Raw genomic sequence first — 25,153 nt, forward strand, 5'->3', positions numbered from 1 at the left:
GGCATCAGCTATTTGTTCCTTATTTTCATCAGCACATAAAATTATTTCATTTGATGGCATTGAAGCACCCTGCTTACTTCCTTCTCTGCTTACATTCAGAAAGCTGCCTTCTCTTGTCTTCTTGATGCTTCTGCCTTTTTACTTTTCTGTTACACTCAGGCAGGTCTGGCAAGCTAATCTGATGTGGTCCAACAGAAGTAGTCTTCTCTCTCTGGCCTTCAGTGAAAGCAAGTTCCTCGTGTGTGTGTGTGTTTGCAATATGCAATTTAATATAAAATACGTATAATATATAAATACAAAAATAGTATTGGTATATAATATAACTGCAAGTACAGTGGTACCTCGGGTTACAGACACTTCAGGTACAGGCTCCAGAAATAGTACCTCGGGTTAAGAACTTTGCTTCAGGATGAGAACAGAAATTGTGCTGCAGCAGCAGGAGGCCCCATTAGCTAAAGTGGTGCTTCAGGTTAAGAACAGTTTCAGGTTAAGAACGAACCTCTGGAACGAATTAAGTTATTAACCTGAGGTACCACTGTACTTGGCAATCATTTCTAATGATTTTAATGCAATCTTACATCATTTTTTTCACAAAAAAATAATATGGCAAGTTTAAAATTATTAGAAATTCCACAAAAATGTTTAAAAGTCAGGTTTTCTGGTGGTACTGCAACCAATAAGTTAATTTTCCTCTCAATTCTTCAAATGGCGTTAACTTTAATTTGTTATCTACTTCCAATAACAGGTCTTTATATGTCGCCCAATTACTTCCCATATTTTTCTTTTTTACTGCGAAGGCTTCTGGAATCAGCACAACGAACTGTTTCAAAAGGACTGGAATAAATTTATGTTATATATGAAGGTACATTGTAAACATCTGAAAACATTTGTAGGTTTGAGTTGAAATGTTTTGTAATGAGAATATAAGGAACTGATTTACATTTAATGTGGAGAAATACAAAAATAAGAGAGAAGTTAAAAACAAGTGGTTATAGAAATGCTAAGAATAAAGTAATGATGTATGGAAGTCAGAAAAAGAGGCGGGGGGTCAATGCTCTGTTAGAGCAATGCTTGGATTTATTGAATTATGTATTGAAACTGTGATTATGATGAGGGAGGAGCCAAGATGGCGACGGAGGCAGCGGCCTAGTCAGACTCCGCTGCTTTTAGGTGAGCTTTTAAGTAGTTTTTAGCCACTTCCTGGTTTTTAAACTCTCAGCTTTAATGTCTTATCAGTTGTTTTACTACCTCCTCGCTTCTTTTTGTTTTAGTTTATTGTTTTATTGTTTTATTGTTTTATTGTTTTATTGTTTTATTGTTTATTGTTTTACTGGAGATCGGTGGGACGGAGCAGTGGGTCAAGGGAAGCCACTTTCTACCTCCGAATAGCGATGCCCCAAGCTCGCAGAGAAAGCACCTCGCTCTCAAGTTAAAGAAATCTGGAGCATAAACCGAGGTCTGGGAGCAACAAGGAGAACCCGGAGAGAGAAAAATTGCCGGCCTGTGAGGGTGAAGGTGAAGACGCCGACTTTCATATGAACAGGCAGTGAAATATACCCCCACTGCAAGTGCTGGTAGGCTCGAAGAAAATATTTATCACCTGAGTTGATGCTAAAATACTATCCCCCCTCTTCTTGATATCTGAATTATGGGATATGGGAAACGTCTTAGAGATTCTGAGGAGACAGTCCCAGTTCCCTTTCTGAGATCAAAGCAAACAAGGCTTGAACCATGTCACTTTAAAGAAGGGAGTAATCTACTGGATTGTTCCTACACGGTAGAAACTCAGAACCATTTTAACCCTCTGATTGATTGCGTGTCAGTACTTAAAGACGAAGAGCGAATAACACCACAAATAACAAGCGATGTGGCCAACAGTAAGAGTGTAGTCTCTCCCCAGAAGGAGGAATTGGTCCCTGGCACGGCCAATAATATGACATTTGAACAGTCCCATTTAATAATCAAAACATTGCACTGTATATTCAAAAGACTAGATGATCTTTCGTCCCAGCTGCACAGCCTCCAACAAAAGCTAGTTACTACTTCTCCAGCGTCAGCCGGTGTTAAGTCCCTTGAAGAGAGGAAGGGGATGAGGAGTTTGTCCTTAAATAACAAACGTACTGACAAATTTAAATACAACCTTAACCTTCAATTAGGTCATCAATCCTTGATTTTAACACCAAGGAAAGTGAGCCTAACTATAGAAAATGGGGACCCAAGATGGAGAACTCTGGGTGGTGCTAAGGAACTCCTAAAGGTGCTTTTAAATATGGAGGCAACACAAGCTGACCTCTGTGCAGTCCTCCCCCTTGTACATCACCTTAAATCCCAGAGAGTCCTGCTTGCGTTCCAATCCACAAAAATTCCCACTATCATATTACGAAGGAAAGCATTTTTGTTTCGCTGTGGGATAGCACCAACGAGAGCCTTTATAGACCCTACGCCTAAACCCCTACTGTTGGTGGCAATAACCAAAGAGGACTCAAAATCTGCTAAACCCGATCCACCAGTGGACACCGGAGTGGGTGTTCTACCCCAGGAGATGAGTTATGTGGCCTCCACTCCCCTAGCAAAGAACAATGACCATCCGGAAAGTGGCCTGACACCACCAGAAGAGATCGAACTCATTGCCTCCTTTGCAGATTTACCAGTGGTGGAACAAAAAGAAATTATTAATAGGCTGGAATCGCTTAAAACCCAACTTATTAGGAAGCTCAGCACCAGAACACCCTCATACAGTGAACATGACATCCTAGAAGAACCAGATCATATGGATCTCGAAATATCTAATGCTAAATGTATGTTGGTAATGGAGGATAAGATACAACCCCAAGAAGCAACTACCAGTCCTTCCCTCCAAGCAGAACAACCCTCCGTGCTCTTAATAGATTTACATGATCGTCCCTCGATAAACATACCTGAAGAAAGCAGCACACAACAGGAAAAATCCCCTTCTACACATTCATCGATGCCAGACCTGGAACCATCTTATAGCACTGACCAATCAAGAGAAGAGGTGCCTTTGCCAACCTTCCCAAATAGCCCACTCGCTCAGCCTTATCCCTCATTGCGGAGTATCATGGATTCAACAGCAAGACCAGTGACGGAACTGATTGAAGATCCAACAGGCCACATAAATCAAGTAGCCCAAAAGACCAGTAGCAGGCTACAGAGAGACCAAACTTCTGACGAGATAGATGGACCACACCGGGTGGCCCACCAAACTCTTTTGGAAAAGGGGCCCGCCCCTGCTCAAGGTCCTACTCCTAGTAGATCGAGTGGCCAAGTTCAACAGCCAGACAACCTTGTAAATCCTCCCACTCAGCTTTTACGAGAGGTTTTTCATCAGAGGAAGATAACTGATTTCTTCATCAGCTCCCCTCTTCCCGTATTAAAGTCGAGCCAACCTTCCGAATGACAGTCAATTGGAGGAACGAGGAAACCCCAGCCTTCAATATTAAGTTGGAACATTGCTGGATGGAAAAGTAAAAAATTAGATCCAGAATTCCAAAAATATATTAATTCCTTCGTTATCATACTATTACAAGAAACTTGGGAGGAGGAGGAAATTGAGTTAAATGGCTTTGAGTTTATATGTCTGCCTGCTAGCCCGTCAATGAATGGTGGCCGCCCTAAAGGTGGCCTTACAATTGGAATCTCCCTTAAACTTCGGGCTAAACTTTCACTAGTGCACGCATTTCCGCCTTATGCTATTACCGGACTGATCTCTGGTGGAGACTTCTCTTTATTGGTTACAAATGTCTATTTCCCCCCGGGAGGGTTAGCAGCTGATCTTACTTCTAGATGGGAATCCCTAGAGGATTTTTTACTTTCTTGTTATCTTAAATATCCTAATGTCCCCTCCATTACCGGAGGCGATTTTAACGCTCGGATAGCCTCAAATCGGGAGGCTCTTATACAGTCTAAATGGTGGGTTGACCCCGACGCTCAAACTTACGATCTAGTATATATCCTCACTAGAATATCAAAGGATGTAAAAGTCAATAAGGCGGGAGTGATGCTTTATCAGATGACTTTACGCCTTAATTTAATTATATTAAATGGCAGGTGTCCTCCAGACATACCAGGAGAGTTCACACACCTGGGGTTAAAATCAAACAGTGTTCTCGACTATGTATTGGTTTCCCGGGATCTATTTTTGAATGTCACCTCTTTTAAAATTGATAATGCTCAATTTAGTGACCATCTTCCCCTGACAACCAAGTTACGTGTTGACTGGCAGTTGCTCGAGCGCTCCCACCCAATCCCAGTGATTGTGGAGTCGTCCACTAAAATAAAGGGGACTAGATGGTCCCCTGCCCTCGCCCATAGATATACGGATTTTATCTGAGAAAAGTTTCCTGGTGATCAGCCGGACGTAGGAATAGTCCCGCGTGATCCTATCACCTGTATAAATTTGTTTTCTTGCCTGATAGAAGTTTTAACTCGCTTTTTTACTTCTCCAACCTACGGAGTTAAAAACAATTATTTTAAATTTGGTGCCCCTTGGTTCAACTCTGCTTGTAAACTAGCCAGACTCCAACTACATACAATATATAATGACTATAAACTTTCCGGCACTCCGGCCTTACCTCCATCTTATTCCCTGGCTAAAAAAGCATACAAACAGGCCCAGAAATCGGCCAAACGGGAATGGCATTTAAAACGCCGGCAGACTATAATTTCTGCCTCAAAATCTCATAACCCCCGAAAATTTTGGTCCTTAATAAAGGGAAGAAACACGAAATACCCCTTAACGGTGATCCCGGCCCCTACATGGGAGCAGTTCCTGAGAAAATATTTCTCAGTGGCAGAAGCTCCGGCCACTCACTGGAGACCTTCTAATCCCCTTCCCGTCTGGCCCAATACCGACCCTGCTGAAGTCCTAGAATTGATAGCTGAGCTGAAAACTGGTAAGGCCCCTGGGCCAGATTTGGTCCCTGTTGAGGCTATAAAGCTACATTCTGCATGGTGGGCAGGGATTTTAGCTAAAACGTTCGACGCAATAAATGCCACTGGCTTAATACCAGGAATGTGGAAGGAGGCCATTATAATTCCTATCTACAAAGAAGGCCCTCCCGGTAACCCAGGGAATTACCGGAATATCAGTCTGCTATCGTCCATTGGGAAAATATATGCCCATTTTTTGCTGGCAAGGTTGACGAAGTGGTCAGTTGAGCCTGACCTGATTGGGCATGAGCAAGCTGGATTTAGATTAAACCGATCCACAACAGACCAGGCAATTATTCTTTATCACTTAGCCCGGAAATACTCGACACCTCGACGGGGCCAACTTTGTGCAGCTTTCATAGATTTGAAAGCTGTGTTTGATAGTATTCCAAGGAAATTACTATGGGATAAACTTGCCTGTTGGGGAATAGATAGAAGGCTCCTGTGGCTTATCTCCCAACTTCATGCCGGGTCCGTGGCCAGGGTGAGATTATCCCCTGCTGGAGACCTAACTAACCCAGTGCCAGTAAATAAGGGTGTACGCCAGGGTTGTATTTTAGCACCACTTCTTTTTAACTTATTTATCAGTGATATGAGGAACCCATTAGCCGACTCACAAAAATTTATCCACACCCCTCGTATAGCAGATTATCGTTGTCCTTTACTTCTTTACGCAGATGATGCGGTACTACTCTCTTACTCCAGAGTGGGTTTAAGGAGGGCACTAAAGATTTTTGCGACATATTGCCATTCTAATCATCTGTCTATCAACCACACCAAGTCCAAAGTACTGATATTTTCAAGGAGTCGAAAACTTTACTCATGGAAATTGGAGGGCACGAAAATCGAACAAGTACATAAATTTAAATATTTAGGAATTTATTTTCAATATAATTTAGGGTGGAAAGCGCACGTTGAATACCTTCAAAACAAGACAAAAGCCCTATCACACTCCCTCCTCCGTTTTTTCTACTCTGAGGGGGCCCTATTCATCCCTGCGGCCTTGAAAGTGTATAGCATCAAAGTGATGGCCACAATGGCCTATGCTGCACCTTTATGGGCTGCCTTTGCAAACCTCTCACCTTTAGAGTCGCTTCAAAGCCAATTCTTACGCCGACTTCTAAAATTACCAACATGCATAAGTAATGCGGCTATTCGCTTAGAAATGAAGATCCCCTCAGTGGAGTTAGTTCTATGGAGGAGAGTCTTGATTTATTGGATATCCCTATGGCATAAACTCCCGAACCACTATCTCATTCAATGCATGTGGCGGGATGACTTCACAAATTTGTGGTCAGGAAAAATCCATGCCAAATTGCTGTCCTATGAGATCTCGCCCACTGAATTGCTCAAACTGGATCTAAATGTGGCAAAAGGGTGTATAAATCAAAGGCTGGATGATGCGGAGCTATACCAAAATTTCTTAGCTGGTGGTGGAGCCTGCTCGTCGTTAAATTTCGGCATAACCCCTATCTACCCTGCTCCGTCCTACTTAACATCGCTTATGGCCACGTCTCACCAATATGCCTTCATTAGAGCTAGGTTCAATGTTTTTCCAACAAACATGCTGAGACATAGATTCACTAAGGGCCAAGTCCCTTCAATGTGTGCTTGTGAAATGGAAACATCTGAATCTCTACATCATGTTATGTTTATCTGCCCTATGTACAGTTCAGCTCGTGCTAGTATACTAAACTCCATAATTCAGCCTATGGCTGACAAACCAATAGACCTACAGCTTGCCTGGGTTCTTCAAGATGTGGATCCTTATATTACCCTACAGGTTGCTAAATTCCTAACAGCCGTCCTCTCGTACAAGAGACGGAAAGGAATGTTAGCTGATTATTGATAGTTATAAGAATTTTCTATAATGACGGCAGACATTGATTTTAGCGTAGTGCCTATATTTTTCTTTTGAATTGCTAATATCTGTCCTTGTGAGCTGTGAATTGTGTTATATTACTTGTGGCTTGTACGAGTCCACTGTTTTATTTGATTTGTTTTGTTGTGTGGTGTTCTATGATGGGCGTAAAGCCGAATAAACATTTTGATTTACTGTGATTATGATAAAATTGAATATGCAATAAAAAATAAAAAGTCAGGTTTTTTATGTAGTTATTTTCCAACCAAAACTAAATTATATTAATTGAACAAAAATACTTTGAATTCCCAAGTCAAGTTATAACTTTTTTGCACATCTCATTTCTGGAATTTGATAGTTGAAAAATTCAACATGCCCTAATGGCTGAAAAACTATGCCCCCACCCCAATCCAGAATACATGTTTTTAAAAGTGGAAATCATACGCCTAGGGTATTTCAAGGTGGAGTCTCTTTAATAATAACAGCAAAGGAAAGGAGAACTTGTGGCAGCCCTGGGCAGAAAGGAACCAGGTATCTTTTGCAATATTAATCTTTCATTTAATTTTTACAAGAGATGCATAATAGATAAGATGAAATATTTTATTAGACCAACTTCTGAAGTGCTAAAAGCTTTAAAGGTGAAGAGAGAGGCATGGGTGTCTGCAGGAATTTATTTTTCCACTGAGGGGGGCAGTAAAGTAAAGAATTTATGGTGGGGTGGGAGGGGGAGAGAGAGAGAGAGAGAGAGAGAGAGAGAGAGAGAATAGTGCCAGTGCACATTGCCTCATTTCTCAGATTCTACAAATTCTAGAAATGTACTCTCTTTGTTAGATCAAAGCAGGGTTCCTTGGTGGATGCCTGTGGAGAGATCCAGGATTCACATCCTTCATCTAGTTATGAGTGCAGCTATACTACACTGCTGGAACGCGGGTGGCGCTGTGGTCTAAACCACTGAGCCTAGGACGCAAGTAGGAGTTGGGATGAGGCTGCTCTGAATGGCAGTGTGAAGCCTCCCTTCCCAGCTGAGGGATCCCCGCCCCCTCCTGCTTGCACGCAAGTAGGAATGGGACTGGAGCTGCTCCGACAGGGAAGGGAGGCATTGCGCTGCCTGAGCCTCGCCGCCACCACTCTCGGCCCTCCTTCTCCACCTTCCATGCCTGACATACTGCGTACCACTTCCCCACCACCACCACTGAAGAACCAGCAACTCAGTGGCTGCCCAGGCTCATGGAGAAAGGAGATAGAAGCCTCGGAGGAAGGGGAAATGTGGCGGTTGAGGTCAAGGCAGTAGCCGCCCTTTTGCCACCGCCATTGCTGCAACATTAAAGTCCTGAACATGTAGTATTTATTTATATACTTAATTAAAGTGTCCCCAGATTCATTGAAAAAAATCTGTTAACCTTAACTTAGTCTTGCTGGCCACATGACCCAGAAAAGCTCTCTGCGGATAAATGTTGGCTCTCTCAGCCAGTAAAGCAAGATGAGCACCGCAACCCCAGAGTCGTTCACAACTGGACTTAACTGTCAGGGATCCTTTACCTTTTTTTTATACTACACTGACACCACAAGTTCTACAGGCCCAGAATTCTCTAAAGGCACCAGTATGTTCACAATTTCTCTCTCTCTCTCTATATATATATATATATAGTTTTAAAAGATTGCAAAAATGCTCTGGGCTTTGGAAGGAAGGTGTGGTGGGGATTCCAGAGCTGCACTGATCCTCTTGAATGCTCTTGCTAACCCTAGGAGAGAAAAATGCATGCTTACAGAGCAGCAAAAAAGCTATGAATGTTACCATCAATTTTATTTATGTGTCTTTTCATAGGTGTTGAAAAATATTACACGATACAAAAAGCCATAAACAGTCTACAACATGTCAACAGTTAAAATTCAGACTAAGACATCAAAATATTAAATGACAATCCATTAATTAATTCATCAAATCACACCACATGATTACGTACTAGATGGTAACATTTCAAAACCACACGAGGCAACTTCCTTACCTGAGGTGCAGTGTTGAAACTGTCTCTACTCCTATTAAAATATCACTTCTCTCTTTGTCTTCTGGGGTTGGAATATGCACACACACACACACACACACACACGCTCTGCCATTTTCCTGACTCCAGAAAAATTCCCTGCCTTGCAACAGAGGCAACCTCACCTGAGAGCACAGTCCCAACCCTGATGGAGAGGGCTGGGGAAGCAGAGAGGGTTGCAAGGAGTTCCCTTTCTGACAGTCTCTGTTAGCAGAGCAGAAGTGATGGGGGTGACTGTTGTGGGAGAGGTCCCGGCTTTGCTCTGGTGGAAAGCCCCAAAGGCTTTGTGGATCCCCCAATGAATAGAATAGCATTAGGGTTTTGTTGTTGTTGTTTGTTTGTTTTTGTTTTTTGCTGCTGCATCACACTGTTGACTCATGTTAAGCTTGTGGTCCACCAAGACCCCTAGATCATTTCACATGTCCTGCTAGTAAGCCAGGTGTCCCCCATCCTATATTTGTGCATCTGGTTCTCCCTGCCTAAGTGCAGAACCTTACATTTGTCCTTACTGAAATTCATTCTGTTAGTTTGGGCCCAGTTCTCCAAACTGTTAAGGTCATTTTGAATTCTGATTCTGTCTTCTATGGAAATAGCTACCCCTCACAGTTTGGTGTCATCTGCACATTTGATGAGCATCCCCTCAATTCCTTCATCCAAATCATTTATAAAGATGTTAAACAGCAATGGGCCCAGGACAAAGAGAACCCTGTCACTTGTCACTTTTTTCCAGGATGACGAGGAACCATTAATGAACACTCTTTGGGTTCTTACAGTCAACGAATAACAATTCCACCTACCAGTTACCCTGTTCAACCCACATTTTACTATTTAGACAAAGTCCCCCAAGCCAGAATATCATGGCCTCCACCTCTCCATCTTCAACTGCACCTATTTAGAAGAGCTTTTTCGCATTCTGCACAGTGTTATGCAACTTATCTAAAAATCTGCCAAATATAGAAGAGTGCTTCTGAGCATAGACAGAGTTCCTTTCTCCTGGCCAATTAAAGAGCAAGGCTCCGGGTGTTGTGATAACCCCCCGCCCTCCTCCTGCTTTTTTCCCTGGGAATTGCAGCGGAGCCCCCTACTCTACCTCCCTCGACACAATGCCGCACGTTATTCTTTTTCGGAAACTTTCACAGCTCTTGCTTATGAGACCAGGCATGCGCGTGTGGCACAGCTGGATTCAACAAGCTGGGGAGGTTTTTTTTTTTTTTTAAGTTGAGTTTACAAACCAAAAACACCCCAAGCGCACCTTTTCTACCCTCTGGAAACGCCCCCCCCCCTCCGGCTCCTCCGCCGCGTGCCCGCCTTGCCCGACCGATGCGCCGCCTCCCTGCGCGTCGGTGCTGTCGAGGCTCCGGCAGGAGCCGCAGGCAGAGCCGCCCGAGACGGAAAGGATGGCCGAGAGGCTGGAGAAGGTGCCCATCGGACTGGCCGAGCCGGAGGACGGGGAGCCCGCCCCGATGCCCCCCGTGAGTACGGCACGCAGCACCCCGAGCTGCCCCCCCGCTGCCCTTTTCCCAGCCACTTTTCTGCCCCCCTTTGCTGGCGGAAACTTTTTTGTTTTGCAAAAAAGTCCTACTGCTACCTTACAGATGGAGCTCTGTCTAACGATTTCGGAGGGATCTGGGGGATTTGCTGCGGACTCACAAATAATGCAGGGGACGGGACGAGACTTTCTTTCCCAGAAAGAGAAAGCCAACTGTTCTCTCCCTCCTCTCGCAAAGGAGCTGGGGATCTTTCCTCAGAAGACTCACACAATGGCACAAACAGACAGGGGGTCCCTTCTTCTGCTTCTTGGGGGAAAGGGAAGGAGGATCGCTCACTTAGGAACCCTATTCACTTCTTCTTCCTCTTTCTACGTCCCCCCCCACTCCATTTTGGCACTCCAGTCCAGGCACCCCCCTCACGCGTGCGGCTTGAGACATCTTGGAGAGAGGCGCGTGATGTGTGTGCTGTGCAGTTCTTGTGCAAAGTGCCTCGGCTAAGGTACTTTTGGCCTGCCCCCCACCCCCAGCATGTGCAGAGCGCCTCAAAGTGAGCATATGCAGAGGGCAGGTTCCCACTCCCCCCCCCCAAAAAAAAGACCAATGCAATCAGAAAAAAATACCTGACACACATCTTTTTATGGCTTTGCAGTTGGCTGATTGGGCAACTGGCCAGGCGGAAGAAAGTCTGGTTTTAGTTGGAACCTCTCTGACACAGCTAGGACCTCTGCTCCAAATACTATAGCAAGCTAGTTAACTTGGGTCTGTGCCCAGAGGCCCACCAGCATCAAAATACAAGATCCAGACAGAAGGGGGATTCACCAATTCACAGCATTCCCAGGACCCAGACGCACACCTCCCAAATGATGGTGTTGCACCTACATTCCACCCTGAGGGATTCAGATCTCTCCCCCTACCCCCATGGCCCCATGGACCTTCAGCTGGACGTCAGGATCAAAGTACAGGGGTGTGGGGAACCAGCAGCCACTGGCAGAAAAGAACAGAACACATTGGAAAAGCTGATTTGGGTCAAGGTGCTGGAAAACCTGGAACAGGATCTGATCTAGCAAGGGATCTATTCAGAGCTTAGTTTTCTTGATCATTGTGAATCATTTCTCTATTTATTATTTTTATACTATCCCTTATCCAGAAGCATCTCAGAGCAGCACACAAAAACACATTTAGAAAACCCATGCAATCAAGCAGTTCAGCAAAGGACTAAAAGGAGCCAAATCTAACCTAAGTCCTCCATGAAATGCCCACATGAAAAAGATGGATCTTTAATTGCCTTCCAGAGGCCTCATTGTGCAAAGTGCATCAGGGCATTGGCAAAACCTTGAACTGAGACCCATAGTGAGTAGGCAGCCAGTACAACTCTGGAAGGATAGATGTTCCCACTCCGTGGTCTGCCAATGACCCCCTGCTTTACATGCTGCTGCTTCACCCAGTGTTGCAGCCAGAGCCATCTTCCGTGGCAGTCCCACAAGAGAGCATCACAGAAGTCCAAGCTGACATGTTACAAACAATCTGTGCCAGGTGCCTGTGACGTTCAGGCAGCCAACATTCCACAGAACCACCTCAACAGCCAGGAAGGGTCTGTGCCAGGGAAGGAGCCCATTTCCCTGCATACCTGAGCATAGACATATAGCTCTTTAGTCAGTAGCTCTTTAGGAAGGAAACAGGCTACCAGGAAAAATGGCTGTCAGGGACAGGATTTAGTACTTCTTCAAATACTGTAACAGAAGGTGCTGCTTGTCTCTCTCCCCGCCCGCCCCCCCCCCCACACCCCAGCACACAGTTGCCCCTTTGTGAAGCTGCTACTTCCAGATTAATATGCTCAAGATTGTACTGCACAAGAGATTGCCTAGAAAGAATGGAGGGTCTGGCCCAAGGCCATGTCGTAAATTCACAGCTGAGGGGGGATTTGAATCAGATATTTGAGGCATGAAATACATGGTACTTGAATGTCAGCCCATCGTGGCAAACGCCAGAACACGCCAGTGCCTCTTTTCCCTTGGCATACAGTGATACCTCGGGTAATTTGTTCTGGAGGTCCGTTCTTAACCTGAAACTGTTCTTAACCTGAGGTACCACTTTAGCTAATGGTAAAGTGGTAACGGCTGCTACGCCACCGTGCAATTTCTGTCTCATCCTGAAGCAAAGTTCTTAACCCGAGGTACTATTGCTGGGTTAGCGGAGTCTGCAACCTGAAGCGTCTGTAACCTGAAGCATCTGTAGCCCAAGGTACCACTGTATTGACTTGTCATCTCTACTTGGAAGCAGAAAGGCCAGTGCACACGAGAAGTTGCCAACCTGGCAAGTGTTTGGGGTTTACTGGGAGGGGGGTGCACAAGTATCTCATTTCTTATATCATATTAAGATGTTTGGAAGTGGAGCATTTCCCTTACAGGAGGGCTGGTAGGTGGAAATCTGGACAATAGGTAGGTTTGCACCTGCCTGTCTCCCCATTAATGTAGGGGTGTCCACATGATGTCCTCCACATCCCAATGTTGTCCTGGACTTTCCCCCTCTAAATGAGGAGTTTTTCAACCTTAGGAAGTCTGAAATGGCCAGAATTGAACCCAAACCCCTCCCCCACTAATGGACAGGCAGGCACAAATCCACATTTTGCTCCAGTGTGGACAAGCCTTTGATCTCTCCCTATCCTCCTGGATGTGAGCCTCTGCCCTTTTTTTTTCTCTCAGTCTTGTGTAGACACGCATGTGCACACCCCAAATTCAAAATACCCCCTTCCTTGACTGCTTGGTACTTTTGTTGTAATTTTTAAGAGGGTTGAATGGAATTGTTCCTCACTCAGTTTCTGAGCAAAGACTTTGTGTGAACCTCCGTGGCTTCACTGCAGATCTGGCGCTCGTCCTCCAAATGGCCTCTGCCTCTCTGATTCAAGTCACTTTGCTTCCCACCCTGCTGCAGGCATACTCAGCTGTGATGGCAAAACCCTCTAAGACAAGGCGGCTGCTCAGGATTGGGGCCATGGTGCTTATTGGCGGAGCCATCCTCCTACTCTTTGGGGCCATGGGAGCCTTTTACTATTGGAAGGTGACTGACAAAGAGGTGAGAAGTGAGGGATTTGTTTGGATTTTGTTTGGATCAGATACATTGGGCTCAGGGCTACCTCTGACTGGGCCATGAATGAAAGTTAACCATATTCACCAACAGTTTCTGAAGCTACCAGCAGACCCCTAAGCTGCTCTCCTCACAGTGCCCCAAACCATTCCCAGAAATAAGGAGACCCCTGGTATTTTAAACAAGGCCAGGTCTTGGACTGTACTCTGTGTGCTTCCAGGATCCATTTCAGGGGCCAGGATGCATAAAGCTGAGCTACAAAATGTGATGCTGGTACCTTTTGATGTGTGAAGAAAATGCAAAACAAGCAGCAGTTGTGGAACCAGACCCTGCACTGGAAATTGTCTGTTATCCTTCATTCTTCAAGTGAATAAACTTGTTGATAATCAGGGGGTAGCAGGGGTGCCAACTAGAATGAAAAAATATTGTGGGGGCCCATGTAAGCCCTGCAGAATCAGTCACATGACACAGTGCATGCACACCATTTGAATGGAATTCTCATCAACTTTGGGAGACTCAGCCCCCTCAAATATTTTATTGTGGTGGCCAAAGCCCCCAGGGCTGCTATGGAGGGTAGGCCGAATGGAACACTTGGGTCTATTGTCACCATCTGGTAGCTGTGGCAAATGTGTTGCACTGGGTGGCTTCTTTAGTGTGTCTTCTAGGGAGCCTTATTTAAAGGCAAAGGACTCCTGACAGTTCAGTCCAGTTGCAGACGACTCTGGGGTTGCGGTGCTCATCTCGCTTTACAAGCCAAGGGAGCCAGCGTTTGTCCGCAGACAGTTTTCTGGGTCATGTGGCGCAACAAAACACCAAAACCAATGCAGCGCATGAAAAAGCCGTTTACCTTCCCGCCAGAGTGGTACCTATTTATCTACTTGCACTTTGATGTGCTTTCGCACTTCTAGGTTGGCAGAAGCTGAGATGGAGCGGCAGTAGCTCACCCCGTCATGGGGATTCGAACCACCAACCTTCTGATCAGCAAGCCCAAGAGGCTCAGTAGTTTAGACCACAGCACCATCCACATCCCTTGAGCCTTATTTAGGTAAAGGTAAAGGTACCCCTGCCCGAACGGGCCAGTCTTGACAGACTCTGGGGTTTGTGCGCCCATCTCACATCTATTGGCCGGGGGCCAGCGCTGTCCGAAGACACTTCCGGGTCACGTGGCCAGCGTGACAACGCTGCTCTGGCGAGCCAGAGCCGCACACGGAACGCCGTTTACCTTCCCGCTGGTAAGCGGTACCTATTTATCTACTTGCCCCCGGGAGTGCTTTCGAACTGCTAGGTGGGCAGACGCTGGGACCGAGCAGCGGGAGCGCACCCCGCCGCGGGGATTCAAACCGCCGACCTTTCGATCGGCAAGCCCTAGGCGCTGAGGCTTTAGCCCACAGCGCCACCCGCGTCCCTGAGCCTTATTTAGTGTGCCTCTAATTCACAACAGAATTCAACAAGAGTTTCTGTGCATATAAGGCAGATCTTGTGCTTTAATTATTAGTCTACAGCAATGTGTTGTGGACGAAGCTGCAGTTTTAAAACTCCAGATCCAAATGTTTCCGTTTTGAACACAGAGACGTCCCTTATTCTGTCAGGTTTCATTTACAATTCAGCCAGCAAAGTTTCAATAAGAAACACAAACTGCCTTAGCATTTCTTCTTGAGAGTTTGCCAAGGTCTTCAGATATTTTATTTCCTCTCATTCTGGCATGGAGATTTCTTCTCTGCTGCTCTTTTACAGCCATAGCAGGATAGAAGGTGCTACTAGGAATAAAATAAATAATATATCTGCATGCAGCAGATACAATCCAAGCACAATTGCTCACAATTCTTCACAGGGTCCCCTTTCTCCATTCTAGGCCTGGCTTTCCACATGAAAGTAAGTAGGATCTCTAGAAATGTTTGGATTGTTGACTTTAATTTTGTATATTTTGGTTAAAGGAAAAATACTAGGTATAATAGAATTTCTTGGATGCCTTGATCCAAGTTTGGGAAAAATACTTTTTTGGTAAGTGAGCCCCAGCAGAGATTTAAAATCAGAAAATATGCAGCCAAGCAAAGTGTGGAAATGTTGTTGTTGTTGTTTAGTCGTTTAGTCGTGTCCGACTCTTCATGACCCCATGGACCAGAGCACACCAGGCACTTCTGTCTTCCACTGCCTCCCACAGTTTGGTCAAACTCATGCTGGTAGCTTCAAGAACACTATCCAGCCATCTCGTACTCTGTCGTCCCCTTCTCCTTGTGCCCTCCATCTTTCCCAACATCAGGGTCTTTTCCAGGAAGTTTTCTCTTCTCATGAGGTGGCCAAAGTCTTGGAGCCTCAGCTTCAGGATCTGTCCTTCCAGGGCATTCAGGGCTGATTTCCTTCAGAATGGAGAGGTTTGATCTTCTTGCAGTCCATGGGACTCTCAAGAGTCTCCTCCAGCACCATAATTCAAAAGCATCAATTCTTCGGCGATCAGCCTTCTTTATGGTCCATATGTGGAAATATGGGCTGTTAAAACTTTAAAACGCCCCCTTCTAAGTTGCCCACCTCCCATGTTCCCCACTTCCCTTAGCAAACAAAGAGACCATACATTTGGTAAGTTAAAATGGTTTACTTACAGCTCTTCAGCATCAAGAAAAAACAGGAACTTTAGCTTAAGTTCCAAAGTTGTGAATTTCTAAATATGTATAGAAACACAAAGAAGGCTTGTTTAAGCCCCACAGCCTAAGCTTGGAGCATCCAGCTTTGACCTCCTTACTGGTAGGTTTCACATGATGGGAGAAAGAGAGCAAGGTGTTTGGTAGTCCTTCCCAAGGTGAGGGGGAATGACCTAGCTAAGCCTGTAAGGACAGCTTACTCTTAACCCCTTCATGCAAGAATAGAGCTAAGCATGTTGGTTGTATGAGGCTGATTTATCCCACGTGGATAACTGGGTGAAATGGCAAAAGAAACATTTTTAAAATCTAGCACCCAGCAGCTTGTCACTCACAGGTGCCAGTTTTTTATTTCATTGAATTTATATCCCATCCTTCCTCCCAAAAGAGCCCAGGCAGCAATTGTATCCACACAGATATATATATCCTGGCATTTAAATACTTTGTGCCATGTTCATAATGGCAAACTTTGCTATTTAGATATGCTGCTTTAACCCTTTCTTATCAGTTAATGTTTTAAAAGCACTAAAACTGAAACAGAGTCCCAGAAGGAGTTCTTTTAAACAACATTTCCCCTCAAATTTGGCACGTGGGTTGGGGGGTTATTCTTCTGGCTGTGGAGGTTAGATTAATAATAGTGGTGGTGGTCGTAGTAGAAGAAGAAGTTTATTACTTATACACCGCCCATTCGGCCAGGCCTCCCCAGCCACTCTGGGTGGCTTCCCACAGAATATTAAAAACACAATAAAACATCAAACATTAAAAACTTCCCTAAACAGGGCTGCCTTCAGATGTCTTCTAAAAGTCAGATAGTTGTTTATTTCCTTGACATATGATGGGTGGGCGTTTCACAGGGCAGGCGCCACTACCAAGAAGGCCCTCTGGCTGGTTCCCTGTAACCTCACTTCTTGCAGTGAGGGAACCGCCAGAAGGCCCTCGGCGCTGGACCTCAGTGTCTGGGCTGAACGATGGGGGTGGAGACGCTCCTTCAGGTATACTGGGCCGAGGCCGTTTAGGGCTTTAAAGGTCAGCACCAGCACCAAAGACTAAGATACTTTCAAGAATGTACAACTTGTTGCTTAAATGAAACACTCAGGATGAAACAGTCAAATCAGCCATGATAAAATTGGCTCAGAATATTGGGTACAACATTATGTTTGAGGACTGGAAAAGGTTATGGACCACCGGAATGAAATTCACGGCATGTAATGCCCTGAAGGAAAATATTATGAAAATGATGTATAGGTGGTACATGACCCCAGTCAAGCTTGCAAAAATATATCACCTGTCTGATAATAAATGTTGGAAATGTTGCTTTGAGGTCCTTTCCCCTAGCATGGAAGACGAAGAGCAGACTCCATTTGAGGATCTCTCCCTCATTACAGTCGATCAGGTATATGAAGACGAGCAGCAAAGTCAGTCCTCAGGGAATGTGCAGGCGACCTTGGAACGGACAGCTCACGGAAGAATCCCGACCAAACCCAAGAGGAGGCGTGTAGTGGTGATAGGGGATTCCCTACTGAGGGGAACAGAAGCAGTGATCTGTGGGCCTGACAAGATGTCCCGGGAAGTGTGCTGTCTCCCTGGGGCTAAGATCCAAGATGTAACTGAACGACTGCAAGGAATCATAAAACCCACTGACAAATACCCCTTCCTCTTGGTTCATGTGGGAACCAATGACACTGCAAGCAATAGCCTCCAGAAGATCAAAAGAGACTACGAGGCTCTCGGCAGGAAATTGAAGCAACTAAATGCACAAATTGTCATCTCGTCTGTCCTCCCAGTTGAACGATGTGGCCCAGGGAGAGAGGGGAAAATAGTGGAAGTGAACAGCTGGCTTCGCAAATGGTGTAAACAGGAACGGTTTGGATTCTTAGATCACGGACTGCAGTTTCTTGAAGATGGACTTCTGGCAAGTGATGGGCTGCACCTCACAACGGTTGGGAGAAATGTTTTTGCCAAAAATCTCAGAAACCTCATCAGGAGGGCTTTAAACTGACTAATGTGGGGGAGGGAGACAGTGCTCCTGAAGGTAGGAGTCTATCAATTATTGAAGATGATCATCCAAATGTCATAGACCAAATGGAGCAAACAGCATGTGGACCTAGTGGTGGGAGGAAAAAATCCTTAAATAAGGGACACGGGGGAATGATTAATGGACTTCAATGTCTGTACACTAATGCGCAAAGCATGGGAAATAAACAAGATGAGCTTGAGCTCTTGGTACAGCAAACTAAATATGACATAATAGGCATCACTGAAACCTGGTGGGATAAGTCCCACGATTGGAATGTAAAAATGGGGGGATACAATCTATTTCAGAGAAACAGACCAGACAAGAAAGGAGGAGGAGTGGCGTTATATGTCAGGGATGTGTATACCTGTGAAGAGATCCAAGATTTAGAACCTCAAAGCCAAAGTGAGAGCATTTGGGTCAAAATTAAGGGAGAGAAGAATAACAGAGACCTCATTGTGGGAGTTTACTATAGATCCCCAAGCCAAACGGAGGACATAGATGATGCCTTCCTGGAACAGATGGCCAAGCATGCAAAAGGAAGGGAGATAGTAGTAATGGGGGACTTCAATTACCCGGATATTTGTTGGACGTCAAACTCAGCCAAGAGCATAAGGTCAAACAGATTCCTCCCTGGCCTTGCAGACAACTTCATTGTCCAGAAAGTGGGAGAAGCAACAAGAGGAACAGCCATTTTAGATCTGGTCCTAACCAATGTTGATGACCTGGTTAGTGGGGTAGATGTGGAAGGATCATTAGGCGCGAGTGATCATGCTCTTCTGAAGTTTACTATACAGCGGAAAGAAGCAGCCAAGCATACTAGGGCTCAATTTCTTGACTTTAAGAAAGCCGACTTCATAAAACTTAGGGAAGTGCTGGGTGAGATCCCATGGACAGCAATACTAAAAGGAAAGGGAGTTCATGATGGCTGGGAGTTTGTTAAGAGGGAGATAGTAAAAGCACAACGTCAGGCAATACCAATGAGACGGAAACATGGAAGGTGCCTAAAGAAGCCAGGGTGGCTATCTAAAGAACTTTTAACTGAATTAAGATTAAAAAAGGATGTGTACAAAAAATGGGAAAGGGGGGAAACCACCAAAGAGGAATTCAAACAAATAGCCAGCACGTGTAGACACAAAGTGTAGGCACAGAATGAACTCAGGCTTGCTAGAGAGGTTAAAAGCAACAAAAAAGGCTTTTATGGGTATGTTCGTAGCAAAAGGAAGAACAAAGAAACAGTGGGGTCACTCAGAGGAGAAGATGGTGAAATGCAAACAGGGGACACAGAAAGGGCTGAACTCCTCAATGCCTTCTTTGCCTCAGTCTTCTCCAATAAAGAAAACAATGCCCGACCTGAAGAATTTGGAGCAAATGATTCAGCAAAGGAAACACAGCCCAGAATAACTAAGGAGATAGTACAAGAATATTTGGCTAGTTTAGATGTATTCAAGTCTCCAGGGCCAGATGAACTGCATCCAAGAGTATTAAAAGAACTGGCAGATGTGATCTCAGAACCACTGGCAGTCATCTTTGAGAATTCCTGGAGAACAGGCGAAGTCCCGGCAGACTGGAGGAGGGCAAATGTTGTCCCTATTTTCAAAAAGGGGAAAAGAGAGGACCCAAATAATTACCGCCCAGTCAGTCTGACATCAATAGCAGGGAAGATTCTGGAGCAGATCATTAAGCAAACAGTCTGTGAGCACCTAGAAAGGAATGCTGTGATCACCAATAGTCAGCATGGATTTCTGAAAAATAAGTCATGTCAGACTAACCTGATCTCGTTTTTTGACAGAATTACAAGCCTGGTAGATGAAGGGAACGCAGTGGATGTAGCCTACCTTGATTTCAGCAAGGCATTTGACAAGGTGCCTCATGATATTCTTGTAAAGAAGCTGGTAAAATGCGGTCTTGACTATGCTACCACTCAGTGGATTTGTAACTGGCTGACTGACCGAACCCAAAGGGTGCTCATCAATGGTTCCTCTTCATCCTGGAGAAGAGTGACTAGTGGGGTGCCACAGGGTTCTGTCTTGGGCCCGGTCTTATTCAACATCTTTATCAACGACTTGGATGATGGACTCAAGGGCATCCTGATCAAATTTGCAGATGACACCAAACTGGGAGGGGTGGCTAACACCCCAGAGGACAGGATCACACTTCAAAACGACCTTGACAGATTAGAGAACTGGGCAAAAACAAACAAGATGAATTTTAACAGGGAGAAATGTAAAGTATTGCACTTGGGCAAAAAAAATGAGAGGCACAAATACAAGATGGGTGACACCTGGCTTGAGAGCAGTACATGTGAAAAGGATCTAGGAGTCTTGGTTGACCACAAACTTGACATGAGCCAACAGTGTGACGCGGCAGCTAAAAAAGCCAATGCAATTCTGGGCTGCATCAATAGGAGTATAGCATCTAGATCAAGGGAAGTAATAGTGCCACTGTATTCTGCTCTGGTCAGACCTCACCTGGAGTACTGTGTCCAGTTCTGGGCACCACAATTCAAGAAGGACACTGACAAACTGGAACGTGTCCAAAGGAGGGCAACCAAAATGGTCAAAGGCCTGCAAACAATGCCTTATGAGGAACGGCTAAGGGAGCTGGGCATGTTTAGCCTGGAGAAGAGGAGGTTAAGGGGTGATATGATAGCCATGTTCAAATATATAAAAGGATGTCACATAGAGGAGGGAGAAAGGTTGTTTTCTGCTGCTCCAGAGAAGCGGACACGGAGCAATGGATCCAAACTACAAGAAAGAAGATTCCACCTAAACATTAGGAAGAACTTCCTGACAGTAAGGGCTGTTCGACAGTGGAATTTGCTGCCAAGGAGTGTGGTGGAGTCTCCTACTTTGGAGGTCTTTAAGCAGAGGCTTGACAACCATATGTCAGGAGTGCTCTGATGGTGTTTCCTGCTTGGCAGGGGGTTGGACTCGATGGCCCTTGTGGTCTCTTCCAACTCTATGATTCTATGATTCTATGAAATGCAGGGAGGCTGAAGGGACATTCTTTCACCTCTGGTGGACTTGTCCAAGGGTGAAGGCCTTCTGGGAAATGATCTACAATGAGTTAAAAAAGATGTTTAAATATACCTTTACCAAGAACCCGGAGGCCTTCCTTTTGGGCATTGTCGGCCAGAGAGTGTTAAAGAAGGACAGAACCTTTCTTATGTATGCGACTACAGCAGCAAGAATACTCATCGGAAAACATTGGAAGACACAAGATTTGCCCACACTGGAAGAATGGCAGATGCAATTGATGGACTATATGGAACTGGCTGAAATGACTGGTAGAATCCGAGATCTGGGAGAAGAAACAATGGAAGAGGACTGGAAAAAGTTTAAGGACTATTTACAAAAACAATATAAGTTATATGAATGTTAAAAATATTTCACGATTCGGAAATTATAGCTCCAGCAATTAAAGTCGGTTTATTTTAGGATATAAGTAATTGATGAAAAGTATGAAAAATTTGGCTATAGTATTTGAAAAGTACAAAATAAGGTACAAAACAAGGTAATAATTTGCTGATAACTTTATTATAAAGAATGCAGGGTAAGGGAGATGTGAGGAAGTCCAGTGAGTTAAAAAAAATGTGTTGAACGGTTGGTTTTTCTTCTTTATTTCTTTTTTCTCTTCTTGTTTCTTAATTTCTTGTTTCAGTCTATGTTTATAATCTTTGTATCTGAAAATTGAATAAAATATTTTTTAAAAATAAAATAAAAAATAAAGGTCAGCACCAGCAATTTGAATTCTGCTCGGAAACGTACTGGGAGCCAATGCAGGTCTTTCAGGACCGGTGTTATGTGGTCTCTGCGACTACTCCCAGTCACCAGTCTAGCTACCACATTCTGGATTAGTTGTAGTTTCTGGGTCACCTTCAAAAGTGACTGACTGATCGAACCCAAAGGGTGCTCATCAATGGTTCCTCTTCATCCTGGAGAAGAGTGACTAGTGGGGTGCCACAGGGTTCTGTCTTGGGCCCGGTCTTATTCAACATCTTTATCAACGACTTGGATGATGGACTCAAGGGCATCCTGATCAAATTTGCAGATGACACCAAACTGGGAGGGGTGGCTAACACCCCAGAGGACAGGATCACACTTCAAAACGACCTTGACAGATTAGAGAACTGGGCCAAAACAAACAAGATGAACTTTAACAGGGAGAAATGTAAAGTATTGCACTTGGGCAAAAAAAATGAGAGGCACAAATACAAGATGGGTGACACCTGGCTTGAGAGCAGTACATGTGAAAAGGATCTAGGGGTCTTGGTTGACCACAAACTTGACATGAGCCAACAGTGTGACGTGGCAGCTAAAAAAGCCAATGCAATTCTGGGCTGCATCAATAGGAGTATAGCATCTAGATCAAGGGAAGTAATAGTGCCACTGTATTCTGCTCTGGTCAGACCTCACCTGGAGTACTGTGTCCAGTTCTGGGCACCACAGTTCAAGAAGGACACTGACAAACTGGAACGTGTCCAGAGGAGGGCAACCAAAATGGTCAAAGGCCTGGAAACAATGCCTTATGAGGAACGGCTAAGGGAGCTGGGCATGTTTAGCCTGGACAAGAGGAGGTTAAGGGGTGATATGATAGCCATGTTCAAATATATAAAAGGATGTCATATAGAGGAGGGAGAAAGGTTGTTTTCTGCTGCTCCAGAGAAGCGGACACGGAGCAATGGATCCAAACTACAAGAAAGAAGATTCCACCTAAACATTAGGAAGAACTTCCTGACAGTAAGAGCTGTTTGACAGTGGAATTTGCTGCCGAGGAGTGTGGTGGAGTCTCCTACTTTGGAGGTCTTTAAGCAGAGGCTTGACAACCATATGTCAGGAGTGCTCTGATGGTGTTTCCTGCTTGGCAGGGGGTTGGACTCGATGGCCCTTGTGGTCTCTTCCAACTCTATGATTCTATGATTCTATGAAAAGTAGCCTCACATAGAGCATATTGCAGTAGTCCAAGTGGGAGATAACTAGAGCATGCACCACTCTGGTGAGACAGTCCACTGTCAGATAGGGTCTCAGCCTGCATACCAGATAGAGCTGGTAGACAGCTGCCCTGGAAACAGAATTGACCTGCACCTCCATGGACAACTGTGAGTCCAAAATGACTCCCAGGCTACACACCTGGTCCTTCAGGGGCACAGTTACCCCATTCAGGACCAAGGAGTCCTCCACAGCTGCCCATCCCCTGTCCCACAAAAACAGTATTTCTGTCTTGTCAGGATTCATCCTCAATCTGTTTTTTTTATAAGATATTTATTAAAGTTTCAGAAATAAAAAAAGAAGTTACAATAGTAATAATAAGAAGAAAAAAAGAAAAAAAAAGAAAAAAGAGAGTACAAAATACGAAAAAAGTAAAAACAATTAAAAACAAATCAATCTTTCCATATCTTGTCTTTCATTCACTTGTTTCCCTGACCTCCTCACACCTCCCCTTTTTTGTATTCCAGTTCAGTAAGTTAATTCAGCAAATCCTTTCCCTCTTTGTTTTTATGTTAAACCTTTTTCTTAATATGTAATAACTGTATATTCTCATCTGTTAACAGTCCATTTTTACATACTCCTTATAACATTGCTACTAAAAACCCCTTAACTTCATTCCAGCATCCTTCTAACATTCATTAATTTTACAATATTTCTGTAAATATACTTTGAATTTTTTCCAATCTTCTTCCACCGACTCTTCTCCCTGGCCTCAGATTCTGCCAGTCATTTCCGCCAGTTCCATATAGTCCATCACCTTCATCTGCCATTCTTCCAGGGTGGGTAGATCTTGTGTCTTCCAGTACTTTGCAATGAGAATTCTTGCTGCTGTTGTGGCATACATAAAGAAAATTCTATCCTTCTTTGGCACCAATTGGCCGACTATGCCCAGGAGAAAGGCCTCTGGTTTCTTCAGGAAGGTATATTTAAATACCTTTTTCATTTCGTTATAGATAATCTCCCAGAAAGCCTTAATCCTTGGGCACGTCCACCAAAGGTGAAAGAATGTACCTTCAGTTTCTTTGCATTTCCAACATTTATTATCGGGCAAATGATAATTTTTTGCAAGTTTGACTGGGGTCATGTACCACCTGTATATCATTTTCATAATATTCTCTCTTAAGGCATTACATGCCGTGAACTTCATACCTGTGGTCCATAACTGTTCCCAGTCAGCCATCATAATGTGCCCATTTAATCATAACAGATTTCACTGTTTCATCTTGAGTATTCCATTTCAACAGCAAGTTATACATTCTTGACAAATTCTTAACTTTAGGATCTAACAGTTCTGTTTCCAGTTTTGATTTTTCCACCTGGAAGCCAATTTTCTTATCCAAATTGTATGCCTCCATTATTTGATAATAGTGAAGCCAATCTCGCACTTGTTTTTTAATTTTTCAAAGCTCTGCAATTTCAATTTATCTCCCTCTTGTTCCAGAATTTCCCAATATTTCGGCCATTTGGCCTCCATATTGAGCTTTTTCTGTGCCTTCACTTCCATCGGTGACAACCACCTTGGGGTTTTATTTTCAAGTAGGTCCTTGTATCTTATCCAGACATTAAACAATGCTTTCCTGACAATATGGTTTTTAAATGCTTTATGTGCTTTGACCTTATCATACCACAAATATGCATGCCACCCAAATACATTGTTAAAACCTTCTAAATCCAAAATGTCTGTGTTTTCAAGAAGCAGCCATTCTCTCAGCCAACAAAATGCGGCTGATTCATGGTAAAGTTTAAGGTCTGGCAGGGCAAATCCACCTCTTTCTTTTGCATCAGTTAGTATTTTGAATTTTATTCTGGGCTTCTTGCCCTGCCAGACAAATCTGGAAATATATCTCTGCCACTTCTTGAAACAGTCCATTTTGTCCAAAATTTGCAGTGTTTGAAACAAAAACAACATTCTTGGCAATACATTCATCTTTATCACAGCGATACAGCCTAGCAGTGAAAGCTTCAAATTTGACCAAATTTCTAAGTCTTTTTTCACTTCAGTCCGACATTTTTCATAGTTATCCTTAAATAGATTCACATTTTTAGCAGTCATGTTAACCCCCAAATATTTCACTTTCTTAACCAATG

The 25,153-nt window shown here is 44.2% G+C and overlaps 2 protein-coding genes across 2 annotated transcripts in view; one reads left to right on the plus strand and one right to left on the minus strand.

The window, feature by feature from the left end:
• The window catches only part of LOC309539254 (uncharacterized protein), a gene marked incomplete at its 3' end in the record, with an annotated part of 159,514 nt that overhangs the window by 8,186 nt on the left and 126,175 nt on the right, over window positions 1-25,153 (minus strand). The gene's annotated exons all lie outside the window — the stretch shown is intronic.
• CNMD (chondromodulin) overlaps window positions 10,248-25,153 on the plus strand; it is a 32,743-nt gene continuing 17,837 nt past the window's right edge. The window contains exons 1-2 of the mRNA XM_082234617.1: window positions 10,248-10,325; window positions 13,275-13,415. Coding sequence (XP_082090743.1) covers window positions 10,251-10,325; window positions 13,275-13,415 — 216 coding nt within the window. The 5' untranslated portion in view covers window positions 10,248-10,250. The remainder of the gene's footprint in view (window positions 10,326-13,274; window positions 13,416-25,153) is intronic.

The sequence above is a fragment of the Podarcis vaucheri genome (genome assembly GCF_965113315.1).
Source record: "Podarcis vaucheri genome assembly, chromosome: 8".
In the NCBI taxonomy this organism is placed as follows: Eukaryota; Metazoa; Chordata; class Lepidosauria; order Squamata; family Lacertidae; genus Podarcis; species Podarcis vaucheri.